We start from the raw sequence: 15,575 nt of genomic DNA on the forward strand, positions 1-15,575 counted from the left end.
CCACAGAGGATGAGGAAGACAGATGGTTCCCACCAGATTGGTCTTGGGGGAACCTTGCTGCTAAGGGGATGTGAAGCAAACAAGGAAAAGGGAGAGAAAGGCAAAGTCATTCAGCTATGCTGAAAGCAGCATTGAAAACATCAATCCTTTGCCCAGCACCATGTTGTGATTCCTCAGGGTGTCTCCTTGGGGTTTTCCCCACAGTCTTTAGCAGGGGAGGCACCTTCTGCCACTGTAGCGGCTGGAAATGCCAGAGAGGTCACAGCACCCAGAGTTGATGGGCACTCCATCACAGCTGAGGATGCTGCCAACAGCAGCAGAGGTGGAGGATCCCACAACGGTGTTCTGTGGGAAGGAGCTGAGGATGGGGCCAGGCAGGGTCACCACCACAGCAGGAGGCTCAATGACGACAGTGGAGTTCTGGCACTGCCTGACACAGGGCTCATTGCAGCTGTTGGCCAGCGGGGTGGGGCCACAGGGCCGGCAGGGCTGGCACTGGTCGTAGCAGGACATGTCTCAAGGGTGGAGGTGCACCTGGGAGAGAAGCAGGGAGGAAAGAAAGCACCAGAGTGGATGAGGAGCAGCCTGGTTAGCCCGTCAGAAAGGAGCCAAGGCCACTTCTGAGTGGGGAGCTGGTAGCTCGGCCAGGAGCCACATGGTATATATTGCACTACAAAGAGCAGCCTGGCCCAGGGAAGGCCTTTCCTTGGGTATAAATCAAAAGATCCTTCTGCCACATCCCAGCCTCTCGCTAAGCAGACCTTCTCCACTCTTCCCTCTATCATGACAAGAAGTTACAAAGCCCAGGACAGGACATAGCCAATATCAGCTGAGATGTCCATCAAGGAGAGATCTCATTCTGGAAGAGGTAAAGAGGCTCCAGACTCACCTGGTTCCCAAGGAGAAGGAGGCCAGAGAAGTGGATGAGAAAGCAGGGACTTGGGCTGGCTTTTATACCTGCCCTTCATTGCCGCAGCACCAGAGGCACCCTTTGCAGAGGTAACAATTTTTGCACACAGTCATCTTGAATGCAAACCATCACAGCTAATAATATGGGCTGTGCTTTGGTTTCCTGCACTGCTGCCTTTTCATTTCCAGAGCTGTGCCATGCCCATTCCCAAATGAAAGCTTCTTGTTAGTGCTGGAAGGAAAGACTCCAGGATTTCCAGGGCAGGAATGCAGCAGTGTGGGCAGAAGAGTCAGCTCAAGTGCTGGAGTGGTCCAGGGCAGGAAAGACACCTCAGCTTGGGTCACTCCGGTGGGGCTGTTTGAAGTGTTTTTCTCAGGAAGACAATTCAGCCATCCTCAGCTGGATGCGAATGGGCTCCCATGCATGAGGAGTCTTTCCCCCCCTTCTCTGCTCCCTCCAGTGGTCACTTGTTGTTGCCTCCCCAGGTATGTGCGTTGTGTTGCTAGGTTTTGAACCTGTCCTGACTACCATTGACCTCAGCAAAAAATTCTGGCTGCTTTGGAATGGTGCCCACTCCCTGGAGTCTGTGAGTACACAAACAATGGCATGGGCATGTCTGGGGCCTTGTGCTTCCCCAGGAAGTTCTAACTCTGTAACAACCCCATCTGTCCTTGGCAGACTCCACGCTCGCTTGTGTCCCTACTTGTCTTCTTGTCTTATGTGCACTTATGTGCAGCCGTGTTTCTGTGGATGAAAGTGGGAGCACAAATTTGTGGATGACTTGATGCTGTTGTGCATTAACGTGTGTGTGTGTGTATCCTTGTGCATTCCTCATCACAAGGGAATGTGCTGCTCATGGTGGGGACAGTCACAGGAGTGCCAAAGTGCAGCAGGTTCCCAAGGTCAGAAGGAGCCTTACCGCAGTGGAGTGGTGATGGCACCAGCCTGCTGAAGGTGTGTCCAGGGAAGAGGCACTGAAATGCAGCCCCTGCCTCCTGACGCCTCCTTCTCCTGCCCCTGCAGAGCTCACGCTCCACTCCTGCCCATTTCAGGCCCCAACAAGGTTGGTTTCACTCCAACCTTGATCCTTAGTTGAATTCAATGTGACAATACTGAGAGTGCCTCAGCATGGCTGGCAGTCCCCACTCCTTGCCACTCCAGGCCGGGACACAGCTGCTCTCCCCAGTGCTAGAGAGTTCAAAGGATGGGGACTGCATTCTGGGCAAAGTGAAAGGCTGAGGAATTCTGCCCACCATGTGCTGGCCATCCCTGTGTGGATCTGCTTCCAAAACACTGTGTACTGTGTCTGGGATGGGACACAGCCCTCCCTCATGCCCAAGCCAATGCCAAAAGTACTTGTGCTCTTCACGGCCCTAGTGCTGTGCCAGGCAGGGGCCAAGACCTTTTCCCAAACAGGTCCTGAATGAAAGAAACACAGAGTCTGATATCACTGCGCTGTGAGTGGAAGAACAGACTCTTAGGATTTCACAGGAGGAGCCAAAGAACTGATGAGAGCTTTGATGTTCATGCTCAGAATGTTCATGTCCCCTACTGCAATCTCTCAGACTGAGCACCCAGCAACTGTCCCTGGGAGGGAAGGGACATTGGATCCAAGGCCACACTGCCCCAAAGCCCACTGCTGTCCTGCAGGGGTTTCCAGAGACACCCTCATTCAAACAAGGGCTATGCACAGTACAGAAAGTTCCTGAGCCCATATCCCTGCCTGAAGGTTTGTCTGCCTGGACTCACATCCAGCTTGGAGATAAGGCAGCTGAGGGCTCCTCCACTTCCCTGTAGTGACCCCATAGAGATGAGTGCCAGGGAGCTCTTCCGAGGGAGCTCAGCCAGGGCTGGTTTCCCTCTCCATGGAGGTGCTTCCCAGCTGAGGAGCTGATGGCCAAGCTCATTGCTTTCTCAGGAGGTAACAGTCACTGTGGAGAAGGGAAAGGCAGGACATGAATGTACATAGAGTTTAGCAAGACCTTTGACAGCCTCTCTCCTACTTCCTTCAGAGCCAAATTGGGGATAAATGGGTTGGAGAATGATAAGGTGAGAAGAAAATTGGCTGGAGTGTTATGCAGAAAGAATTGTGAGCAGTGGTGCAAAGCCCAGCTGGCAGTCAGGTACTAGTGGGGTCTCTCAGGGATCAGCAGTAGGACCAACACTCTTTCTTGATTTCCTGAGCAACATGAGAGGTGGGAAGGAGAGCACTCCCACCAAGGCTTTGGGAAACACCAACAAGGGGGAAACAGGCACTACACTGAGCTGTGTATAGGTAAAGTGTTCTGAACAGCTTGAAGAACCACTTGCTCAGAGGAGACGGAGAAGACAGGCCTTGCCTCTGGAAGTGCCTAATGACAGGAGTAGAGGCAATGGACATCAGCTGGAACTGCTGGAGAGGAGAGGAGAGGAGAGGAGAGGAGAGGAGAGGAGAGGAGAGGAGAGGAGAGGAGAGGAGAGGAGAGGAGAGGAGAGGAGAGGAGAGGAGAGGAGAGGAGAGGAGAGGAGAGGGCACATCCCGAGCAGAGAAGCGGGGGGCAGCATGGCGCCGGGCTGGTGGGGCTGGCCGCGCTGCTGCTGGGTGCCTGGGGCTGGCGGCGGTGGATGGGGCCGGGGCTGTGCCCCGCGTGTTCCCCGGGGAGCTCAGCGTCAACTCTTCCCTCTCCTCCTTCAGCCTCTCTTTCCCGCTCCTGTCTCTCTGCCATGTTTTGTGCCCCTTCCCAACCCTCCAAGTCCCCTCTTCTCCCTCTTTCTTCACCACCCCTATCAGTACGAGCCTCCTGGCACGTATGCCTAATTTTCACGTACCCTTTCCTTCCCCTGTGCATTCTGCAGTTCTTACTGCTCTCAATATAGCCCTCTCTCCTTACCTGTAAAACCTCTGCTCCCTCTCTGCCCTTTGTCCACCCACCCACCCATATTCTGATCCATCTCTCCATGTGTCTACCATCTCTTCCTAGTCCCCGAGACCCCTCTCCCATCTTTCCCTCTGCTTCCTTCATATCCATAACCACAAATTATCTTTTCTGCACTGTGTCATTATTCCATATATCCTCCGATCCCCCTGTGCTTTCAGCATTTATTCTTCTTCTCAATTCAACCCTTCATCCTTCACTGTAACACATTCAACTCTCCTGTCTCCTCTTCTTCTCCCCACCCATGCATCCACCCATCCATGCCTCCACCTGGCTTTCATTCGATCTCTGTATGCATCTATTACAGAGTCCCTTGCGGACTTGTCCCATTGCTCCACAAACCCACACAAGGATCACTCTTGATGACCACATGGTCCCCATTTGTTCCAGTCCAGCTCTATCCACATGCCACTCTTTCTGACGATTTCTCTGGCATAAGAGCCATCAGACCTGGGTGCTCTTTAGTGATCTTTGGCCTTTTCATATCCTTTCTCTGTAGTGGCTGCGGGCAGAGCCCAGGTGCTGCAGGAGCCGTCGGCAGAGACCAGCAAGGGCACCACCATCAGCATCAACTGCTCACACCCCAACATTAAGGGAAACATGAACGTTCAGTGGTATCATCAGCTTCAAGACCAGGCACTGTGTCACATTGTGACAAGTGTCACCGGAGATAAACCAGTGTGGGACCTGCCGGAGCGGCTGTGGGTGTCGGCAGAGCGCCGCTCCAGCGCCCTGTGGCTCGCCCGGCGCCGGCGCGGGGACGCGGCCGTGTATTACTGCGCCCTGGGAGACACGGGGAGAGGAGCCGTGGCTGCGGCCAGGCAGGAACTGGCGTGGGCAGGGCCGGGCGTGTGTGTCGGGGCTGCAGGGACAGCCCCGGGCGGGCCCGCCACAGGGCGCTGCCGCTCCCAGCCAGGAGCAGCGCCTTTCTGCTCCGCACAGGGCGGTGGGCAGCAGGAATCCTCCTGCCCACGGGCAGCCGCACAGCCCTCGCTCCTGCCGCACGGACTGCCCACTGCTGACATGGAACATACAGGGCCTCTTCTCGGCCTTTTGACTTTCCCCACGAGGATGCCGAGGGAATCCTGAGCAGGTGCTTTCCTCTGCTCTGCAACCATGGGGACTCCAGGGCAGAGTTACCAATGCCAAACCTGCCTTAGAAAAGGACAACCAGAAAGGGTTTCACAGTTCATTCCCCTGTAAAAGCTCAGATATACAATGGAAAACTGAGTCCGCCAGCTACAGAATTTCACACTCCTGCCCAAATGTTCCTGCTAGCCTTACACAGTCATTGCATGGGGTCAAGAGTTGAAGCTCCCCAGCAGCAGGAGAAGGGCATGTCGAGGTCAGAGGCACCTTCAAACGCTCCCCACAGGGGCTCAGTGGTGAGACCACGAGCTTCTTTGACAGGATTCAGCACATTTGCAGTTGGTGCCCAGGAGACAGGGCAAACTGCTTGGCCTGGACACACTGAGCACAGCCTCAAGGCATGCCAGGTTCCTCCTGGAGGAGTGAGTCAGAACGGGATTTACTGAGTTGCCCTAAGGGGCTGGAGGGCTGAGGGGAGTGAGAGCTGGCAGGAGTCCTCTAGCCTCCAGCCAGTCCCCGGGGAACCCTGTGTGGCTCGAGCAGCTGACAGAGGTGGACAAACCCATGGGCAGAGGCTTCTGAGTCACACAGGGAAAGATCAGCCCTGCTCTCTGTCCCAACTGGACTTGATAACTGTGTTCCCAGGGATCTCCTGGCAGGTGACAAACAAGGCAGAGCAACAGGCATGGCCAGGCCAGCACATGCATCTGATACATGGTCACATGGGATTGGCCCCTCTTATTGCTGTCTCTGTCTTCCCGTGTTTGCTCCTGGCCAAATTGCCTTGATCCTTCCCTTTCCCTGTCTCTGCTGCTTCTCCGAAATATCCCATGTCTTCCACAAACTAGAAAAAAACTTTTCCACTTCACAGAATCATAGAATGTGTTGGGTTGGAAGGGATCTTTGAAGGTCATCTAGTCCAACCCCCCTGCAGGAAGCGGGGACATCTTCAACTAGATCAGGTTGCTCAGAGCCTCATCAAGCCTGGCCTTGAATGTCTCCAGGGATGGGGCCTCCACCACTGCTCTGGGCAACCAGTTCCAGTGTCTCACCACCCTCATTGTAAAGAACTTCTTCCTCATGTCAAATCTAAACCTACCCTGCTCTAGCTTAAAACCATTGCCCTTTGTCCTATTGCTACATGCCCTTGCAAAGAGTCTCTCCCCAGTTTTCTTGTAGGCCCCCTTCAGGTACTGGAAGGCCGCTATAAGGTCTCCCCGGAGCCTTCTCTTCTCCAGGCTGAAAAACCCCAAATCTCTCAACCTGTCTTCATAGGAGACGTGCTCCAGCCATCGGATCATCTTTGTGTCCCTCCTCTGGATCTGCTCCCACAGGTCCATGTCCTTCTTGTGCTGAGGGTTCCAGAGCTGGAATTGGAATCCCATAAGGTGTTTGATCCCCCTGAAGGTGGAAACATCCCTGAGTTTATAAGATGATCCTCTCTTCTCACCCTTCTGGAGGGTGTCGTCTTCAGGCAAAGGGGCAGACCGTTATACCCGAAGGGATGGGCAGTAGATGTCTGTGAAGCAGAGGGCTGTGCTGGATGTCCTCCAGCCAGAGAGAGGTGTTTTGTCTGACTGTGGGTGGGATGGTTACAGCAGGTGCTGTTCCCAGAGACATTTCCCTTGAAGGGCTTCATCCATGGCCTAGGGAGAAGGGAGAGAATACTCCTGTAGCAAAAGAGACACAGATACTGTTCCTGGGTGTGTCTTGTCTGTTCCTGGTTCTACCTCTTTTCAGACACTACGGAGGAACAGGGACCACATGAGTGGCTACAAATGGGTCTTTCTTCAGGTGGTTGCAGGCCCCTGTCTCCGGCTGGGCACTGCATGGCAGGAGCAGGTCACCATGGACCCTGCTCCCATGCTGGGGCTGGTTGGGCTGGTTGTGACCTCCAGGAGGAGCAAAAAGCAGGAAAACAACCTGCAGCCTCCTAGACTAGAACTGGCCTTCTTCAGCGTTCAAAAGAGAAGCTTAAGAGAGACCTGTTCCTAAGACATGACTGGAGCATGAAAAGCCAGATGGAGCCAGACACTTCTTGAGCACAGTGACAGAGCGAAAGGCAATGGACATGATCTGGAACAGGGGAAATTCCTACTGAAAATTTGGAATTGTGGAGTTTTTTGATGATGAAGGCGCAGCATGGCTGTAGATAGATCCCACTAGGAATGGGTGTCTGCCTCCAGAGTCTTGACTAAAATACCATGAGCTGGAGATAGTACCAGAAGGTAAAAGGGGATAGAATGTGTGATGTTATGCCCCTTCAAATGCTGGGAACCCTGAGTTATGGAGCCTGAGGTGGAGATCGAGTTGGGACTTAGCGCATAGTGCAAATCCTGCCCATGCTGAGATTCATCTTAGGCATTGTCATCTCTGGAGTTTTCATGGCATTTCCTTAGCAATAAACCGCTCCCAATTTCTACTGTTCAGCAAAAGGGCGTTTATATGAAAGCACAGTGCTTCACTCCTAGATCAAGACAAGGACGTGTTTGTGGCAGCGTTGCCAAGTTTGCCAAGTGATATATACAGCTCAGCACAGCACAGGTCTGGGCCTACTCAGGTCAGGTTAACTTAACGACAATGAGCGGTTGGTTCTCTCTGTCATGAGTGGTGCATGGGATCACTCTGGAGTTCCTGTGGCAAGGGGGTGGGAGTAGGGGTCCCCACCTGCAGTACCCCCACCCCTTCACATGCCCTTTCAGCTGTGGGTGCGGGGCTGCCCTATCCCCATCCCTCACAGTGCAGCACTCCAATGGGTGTCCCATGTGCTCCCTGGGAGCGCAGGTGACCCACTCATGCCTAGTTCTGTTCCCTCCTGGTCCCTTACACTTTACCCTAGTGTAGGAGTCTGTTGTCCTTGATATCTCTGGGTTTGTTGCATCTACACAGCAGTTCTGGAGCCAGGTTCCTTGCTCATACTGTGGGTTGTCCTACCAGAACTGGACACAGCCAGAAGCCCCGGGCTGCTGGATGGTTCCTGTCCTAACTGGGGAGGACTCCACTGTGAGCTCGCTGGAACAGAGCGAGTCCCTTTCCACCACTGGGACCCCCAGATTCCCCAGGAACTCTTCATGGGGAAATGCTGAGAATGCCACTGGCTGAGGGAGCCACAGGTGTTGCTGTTGGAGGAAGGAGAAACCCAGAACCTTTGCTCCCCCAACAGCGTTGTTTCCAGCAGCTCTGTTATCTCGGGTCTGGGAGGGGGTTTTCTGACTCTCTCTCACTCCACAAACAGGTGGGTTGGTCTCAACATGCAAGTCAGATCTCTCATCCTCACGGCCTTCCTGGGGCAACTGCTGGGTAAGTCCTGGCTTTCTATAAATGCATCCTTCTTCTCCCAAGGCTTGCCAGGTTGATCAGGATCATGCAGAGAACTACTCCTTAACTAGAAAAAAATGCTGGGAAATATTGACTCACATTTTTGGATTTCAACCTGTTCTCTCAAGATCCTCTTTCTTTTGGATATGAAAAGAAAGAAGAGAGATACCTGCTTTTCTCTCACCTTCATGCCTTTCTCTCTGACTTTCGCTCCTGATCCGCGTGCTGTCGCCATAGGAGATCTCAGCTCTCATTTTTGCATGAGAGCACTCTCACATTTTCCCTTTCCAATGCAAATTGGCAGAACTTGTCAACACTGCCTGGAGGACATTTATGCTCTCATCCCACTGGCATTACCAGGGCGTCCCATTATGCCTCCTGGCTGGCACATGCCTGACGAGCCTTCCAGTTTTCTCCTGTCTGTTTACACAGCCAGGGATCTCTCTTTCTACCATTCATCTCAGCATTGCCGCTCATCAGGGAGCTAGGAACTCTTGGAGATGACAGGCATAGTGAAACAGGATGAATCTTTTTGCCATAGCTCCATAGATGCCTCAACATGCTGGTCCCAGCACACAAAGGTTAGGCTGTTCCCTGGTTCTCTGGGCACTAGGAGCAGGGAGGAGGAACAGGACTTGGGAGGAGGAGCAGGGACACTGCACAGCTCTTCTCAAGCTCCACACTGGGCTCAGAGCTCCGAGCTGCTGCCCAAAACTCCTCTCCACCTGGATGTCCCCAGAACTCAGGATTTTCCTACAGGACAAGGGAGAGGCAGCCTTCTCTGCCTGGGTTTTGCTTCCACTCCTGGTTTGTTTCCCAGAGCCCTTCCCTGCTGAGCTGCTGACCTTCGCTTTCTTCCAGGCACCATGGGCCAGGTCACTGTCACCCAGCAAGAAGGACACGTCACAGTGAAGCAGGGAGACACCTTCCAGACAACCTGCACATACCAGACTTCCAGCTATTACGGCTTGGTCTGGTACCAGCAGAGGAAAGGCCAAGGTCCCCAGCTGGTCTGTTATCAGGCAACTGCTGGCCGCAAGCCCGGTGGCCGTCTCACCACCGTGCTGAACACCATGGAGAAATACAGCCTCCTCCAGCTGGAGGAAGTCGGGCTCTTTGACAGTGCCTTGTACCTCTGTGCAGTGCGTGACACGCTGGTGCAGGGAGCTTCCTTGGCTGTGCAAGAGCCCAGGGGATGGAGGAGATGTGTCTGTGCAAGGCTGAGGGTGAGGGAAGGGGCCGTCAGGTGTGCGCTGGCAGTGCTGCTTCCCCTGTACACCCAGGGGTCTGCAGGACAAGATCCTGTGATGGAACATTTTCTTTCCGTTCCACACATCAATTTATGCAACCATGGCCTTAAATATTCCCATACCACACTACATGAAGGCACAGTCTTCTTATTGCCAATGCTTTGGAAGTTCTGCTGTCTGATTAAACAGCACACACTTGAACCATTGCATTTATATATTAGCCATTTGTTTATCTTCACCGCTATTAATAACCGCAGGCACATCCATCCTCCACGACACCCACTGGGTTTGTCTTGTCTCAAGATGGAGACACCTTAAAGCTGGTTCCATTTTGTTATTTCCCTCTTGAACATTGGCCATGGCGGTTGATGTAAAGAGATGCTGTGCCTTTTCTTCTCCTAGGCAGATCCCAGCATGGGGCATCCATGGGTCTTCATTCCCCGGTTCTCGCTGGGGGCGTTAAACATTCTAGTGGGAGCTGGTCAGTTCCTCCACCTCATCTGCTGTGATGAACTGGCACTTTTGGTAGCAAGTGTCCTGGATCTGCTCAGTCACAAATGAGTGCCTGAGCACTGCTCTCTTCCCCCAGAGGGATTTTCTTTCCCTTTTGTCCCTGTGCATAGAGGTGGCTCCTCAAGGGAAACATCTCCATGAACAGTAGCTGCTGCAGAAGCTCCCCACACAGGGACAGGCATTGTCCCTCACTCTGCTGGGTTAAGGGAGACACTCAGCACAGCCCTCTGCTTTACAGACAGTCCCTCTCCAAGCTTCACATAGTCACACGTGTGACCTCTAAATGCCTTTGCTAGCCAGGGTCCTGTCCCCTGGGCAAGCACACGGTCTACCCTAGTACAACAGCACAGTCCAGGGAAAGGCTGCATTGCTGTTGACAACAGGAACATTGGGTGCCCCTGACGTGTAACTGTCATCATCCCCTTGGGAGCTGCAGGCTCCAGTCCCCGAGAGGGAGATGCCAGGCTACAGTGACTTGGGCCCACAGCAGGAGCCTTTAAGGTTTTACATTTCAGGTGCAATTGGGTAGGCTAGAGTGAGAAAGCAAGAGCAGGAAATAGGAATGAAGATGACCCCAGTCCGGGTCAGGCAGTGCGCACACCATGGGTTCAGGTGCTCATGGATGACTTTCACCACCTCATTGTCTGCTGCAGGAGGAAAATGGCTGGGCACAAGCAAACCAGGACATGTGTGGGCTGTATGGAAGACACATTTTTGATGCAGGCAATCCATGAACACATTAGGACAGAGGCTCTCTGTGATCTGCTACTCACAAATGAGGAAGAACTGTTGGATGATGGAAAGTTCAAGATCAGCCTTGCCTGCAGTGACCAGGAGACTGTGGAATTTAAGCTCCTCAGAGAACTGACCAAGACAAACAAGACGACTACTGCAATGGACTTCAGAAAAGCGCATCTTGTAGTGGTAAGGAACCGACCGGCTTGGCACAATGCCCTGGGAAACTTCCCCAAGGCAGGGAGGTCCCAGAGGAGCTGGCTAACCTTCAAGGAGAGCCTCCTCAGAGCACAAGGATGGTCCTCTGCAAAATGGATTTAAAAGCACAGCTGGAGTGGAAAATTGCAAGAGATGTGAAGGGAATCAAGAAAGGTATTTCTGGGCCTATTGGCAGCAACAGGATGGCTAAGTAGATTTGGGCTCATTACTTGGTAAGGAAGTGGATCTGGAGACAAATGACATGTACTCGATGTCTCTTTCTCCTCAGCTTTTACTGGTATGGCTTCTTCTCAGGGCTACCATATCCCTCACCCTCCCCACAGACTCTATGGGAATGAAGCAGCACCCACAGTAGAAGAATAAGGAATTAAGGAGCTCGTACTACCATTTGGACATACACAAGTTCATGGGATCACTTGGGATGCATCCAAGGGCATTCAAGGAGCTGACTGGACAGTATCTACCCAGACCCTGGAAGGAAGATGGAGACAATATTCTCAGGAACCTTCTCTAAGTGCATGAAAGGCAAGAAGGGGATTTGGAGCAGCTGACATGGTTTTACTGAGGACAAATGATGCCTCACCAACCTCATTGCTTTCCATGAGGAGTTGACAGGCACTGTGGGAAGGGGAGGGGAACTGCCTGGGGTGTGCCGTAACTTTAGCAAGACCTTTGACATAGCCTCATGGGTGCACACACATGCACACCCATAGGCAGACGAAGCTATGCACACTCACAGGCATGGACACGCACAAATATGTGTGCCGTTGGGGAATTTTTATTGTACCATTTGAGGCAAGTTAAACACTTGCCTATGCTTAGAGTTAAAAAAAAAAAAAAAAACAAAAAGGAAAAAAAAACCCCAACAAACGACCACCAAATGATCAATCTATTGGCCAGAGTCCTATCACCATAAGCAGTTCTACAAGGAATCTGCAAAGATGAGTCAGAAGCCAATTCCTTATATACACTGGCAGAAGCACAGGTGCCAACTGTCATAAGTGATCTCCCTAAGGGTGCCGTGGGGGTGTGGGACCAGTCCCAGCTCTGTAAAGTCACTGGTGCCTCAGTGATCAGTATTCACAGGGCAGCAGAGTGTGGCACACCTGGGACAAGCCAGACTCCCCACAGGCTGCAAACACTGAGGCTGGAACACCTGAAATTATAATAACTGATCCCAGTAAGAAAGGCACTCTGCCTCTTCAAAGCATTCCTTAAAAATGTCATTTATTAGTGCCAGGACTAGAAAGAAAGAGATGATCATATAGGTAACCTTACATCCCTCGAGACGCTGGGAACACTGAGCAGGTCCCATTCACAGAAGCGTTGCTCCATTTTGGTCCGTTGAGTTTTAGAGCATTTTCTTCAAAGGAAACAGTTCCATTCATCATTTCAACTGTCAAACGCCACAACTCTGCCAGTTGTTTATTGCATGTGAAAAACTACGAGCAGCTTTCCCATCCTTGTTTCTTAGGGTGGAAACCAAGGGGTTGAGCAGGGGAGTAAGAATGATGCAAAGAAGAGCCACTGCTCTGCCTAGCGACCCTTTGGAGGGGGCTCCCATGTACGTGGAGACACACGTGCCATAGAAACTGGCCACAGCAGTGAAATGGGAAGCACGGGTTGAGGCAGCTCAGTGCCTGCCTTCTGCACAGCAGAGCCACAGGATGATTCTTGCTCTGCACCTGTAGAGAAGTGAGGATGAAGTGGAAGCAGCAGAGGGTGACCTCACCAATACTGAATGTGATGACATCCTTGTTGGCAGAAGTGCCAGCACAAGCCATGTCCAGGAGGAGGGGTGGCAGATGACTGAACTGGTGCATGTGCCTGGGTGCGCAGTAAACCAAGTGGGACGTGATCTTCTCATTCCCCTGCATGCTCTTTATGAGAGCAATTTGATCTCCCTCAGAAATACACCGTTTCACTGTCCTCATTTCTGTGCTGACTGCCCACAGTTCCCACAGGTTTAGCTCCAGTTTCCAGCCTCAATTCATTCAGCAGAATGAGTGACTTTTCCCTGCTGATGCCTCCAGGCCATGGCCCGAGATTTGGTGATGGAGGAAGGAGGTCACCCCAAAGCCTGTTCCCTGCATTACCACTCCTGCTATTCTGCGGAGCCAATCATCTTCTGGAACTCCAAACCCACTACCCAACCACCCCAGCACAGCTCCGGCCATAGCAAGAGGAACACCCTTCCTCAAGAGCTCATAGGGCTGCTGCCCCCTCAGGGCCTCCTGCCTTTCTGGGCATCCATGAACAGAGACAGAGCAGGGCAAGGCCTGATGCTCATTGGCAGCAGAACAGCCCGGGATGCCTTCCTCAGCTCCAAGGGATGGTTCCCAAAAGAGAAGCCCCTGCAAGCTGTCCCAACCTCCCACTCCTCTGAGAATGGAGACGGGTCTCCTTGTGCTCTCAGTCCCTTCCATCCCTTCTCCCTTGGAAGTCAGGCAGTGTCCCTAGAGGGAAGGACCACGTGGACGCCAGGCTTGAATGCAACAGAACTTTAATGATTCAAAAGAGGGAAACAAAGTCATTCCACATGGAGGCCACCAATGCGTGGGGCCCCAAGGGCAGCTGTGAGTCTGCTGTCCTTGGCTATGGAGAAGTTCCCACATCATGTCTGTCATCCTGGCCCACAGAAGGAGATGAGACAGACAGTCCCTAGCAGGCTGGCATTAGGGGGACAAGGGGATCCAAAGCAAACAAGGAAAAGGGAGAGAAAGGCAAAGCCATTCTGCTGTGTTGAAAACAACATTCAAAAGATCAGTCCGCTGCCCAGCACCATGTTCTGAGTTCCTCAGGGTGTCTCTTCTTGGGGCTTTCCTATATTCTTATCAGAGGAGGGACCTTCTTCCACAGTAGCGCCTGGAAATGCCAGAGAGGTCACAGCACCCAGAGTTGATGGGCACTCCGTCACAGCTGAGGATGCTGCCAACAGCAGCGGAGGTAGAGGATCCCACAATGGTGTTCTGTGGGAAGGAGCTGAGGATGGGGCCAGGCAGGGTCACTACCACGGGAGAGGGCTCGATGACAACGGTGGAGTTCTGGCACTGCCTGACACAGGGCTCATTGCAGCTGTTGGCCAGAGGTGTTGGGCCACAGGGCCGGCAGGGCAGGCACTGGTTGTAGCAGGACATGTCTCTAAGGGTAGAGGTGCACCTGGCAGAGAAGCAGGGAGGAAAGAGAGCACAAGGGTGGGTGAGGAGCAGCCTGGTTACCCTGTCACAAAGGGTCTAAGGCCACTACTGAGTGGAGAGAGGGAAGCTGTGTTAAGGAGCCATATTGTTATCAATGGTCTACAAATTGGAGCCTGGCCCATGGAGGGTCTCATAATCTGTAAACCAGGGCCACCACAGCTACATCCCAGCTACTCTCTTTGCAGAACTTCCCCACACTTCCCTCTAGCATGACAGGGAGCTCCAGGACACAGAAAAGAAGAGAGGCAATACCAGCTGAGAGGTCCATCGAGGAGACATATCACTTTGGAAGAGGAGGAGAAGGAGCTTCAGACTCACCTGGTTCCCAAGGAGAAGGAGGCCAGAGAAGTGGAGGAGAGAGCAGGGACTTGGGCTGGCTTTTATACCTGCCCTTCATTGCCGCAGCACCAGAGGCATCCTTTGCGGAGGTAACAATTTTTGCACAAGCTCATCTTGAATGCAAACCATCACAGCTAATGATATGGGCTGTGCTTTGGTCTCCTGCACTGCTGCCTTTTAATTTCCAGAGTTGTACCATACCCATTCCTCAATCAAAGTTTCCTGTGATCACTGGGATGAAAGGCCCCAGGATTTCCAGGGCAGGAACGCAGCAGTGTAGGCAGAAGACTCAGTTCAAGTGCTGAGTGGGTCCAGAGGAGGCAAGTGACACCAGCCTGGGTCACTTCAGTGGGGCTGTTTGGTGTCGTTCTCTGGAAGAAGCTCCAGCCGTCCTCCGGTGGCAGCCCAAGTGCTCCCGCACATGAGGAAGTGACACTTCCATCTCTTTCGTTCCCTCCTCAGCTCACCCCGGTGGTCACTTGTTGTTGCCTCCCCAGGTGTGTGCGTTGTGCTGTTAGGTTTTTGACCCCATCCTGCCTAACACTGTCTTCAGGAAAAAACTGTGGCCTGTTTTGACTCGTCCCCACTCTGTGCAGTCTGTGAGTACACAAGTAAAGACATAGGAATGCCTGGGGCCTTGTCCTTTCCCAAATGCTCTAACCCTGCCACAGTTGTCCCCAGGTGTTGTCAGCAGGATCCACACCTGGGTGTGTTCCTGCATCTGTTCTTCTCATCTGTGCTTTACGAGCAGCTGTGTTAGCGTGGATGAATGTGGAATCACAAATTAGTGTATAATTTCAAGGTGGCCTGCATGAGACCGTGTGTGCATGTGTGTCCTTGTGTGTCCCTCCTCAAGAAGCAATATGCTGCTCATGACAGGGACATTCTCTGTTGCTCTCTCCATGAGCACCAGAGAGCAGCAGATTCCCAGATTCAGAAGGCACCTGAGTGCAGCTGAGTGGTGAACAAGAACAAGAACAGTTTCACTCCTGTTTGACTCCTTAGTTTAATTCATATTAGCAATATTGGGAGCTCCTCAGCAGGGTTGGCAGTCCCCGCTCCCTGCCTCTCCAGGCCAGGACACAGTTCC

General features: G+C 52.7%; 1 protein-coding gene and 1 gene segment (V, D, J or C); one reads left to right on the plus strand and one right to left on the minus strand.

The window, feature by feature from the left end:
- Positions 1-207: 207 nt before the first annotated feature.
- LOC134524510 (feather keratin Cos2-3-like) lies at positions 208-513 on the minus strand. Its single transcript, XM_063354608.1, has one exon. It carries the CDS (start codon positions 511-513, stop codon positions 208-210), a length of 306 nt encoding a protein of 101 aa, XP_063210678.1.
- A 7,652-nt stretch (positions 514-8,165) lies between these two features.
- On the plus strand, positions 8,166-10,043 carry LOC134524715 (T cell receptor alpha variable 1-1-like). The segment is given in 3 exon segments: positions 8,166-8,214; positions 9,094-9,389; positions 9,885-10,043. Coding segments are annotated over 3 exon segments (504 nt in total).
- Positions 10,044-15,575: the final 5,532 nt, after the last annotated feature.

The sequence above is a fragment of the Chroicocephalus ridibundus genome, chromosome 17 (assembly GCF_963924245.1).
Source record: "Chroicocephalus ridibundus chromosome 17, bChrRid1.1, whole genome shotgun sequence".
NCBI classification, from domain to species: domain Eukaryota; kingdom Metazoa; phylum Chordata; class Aves; order Charadriiformes; family Laridae; genus Chroicocephalus; species Chroicocephalus ridibundus.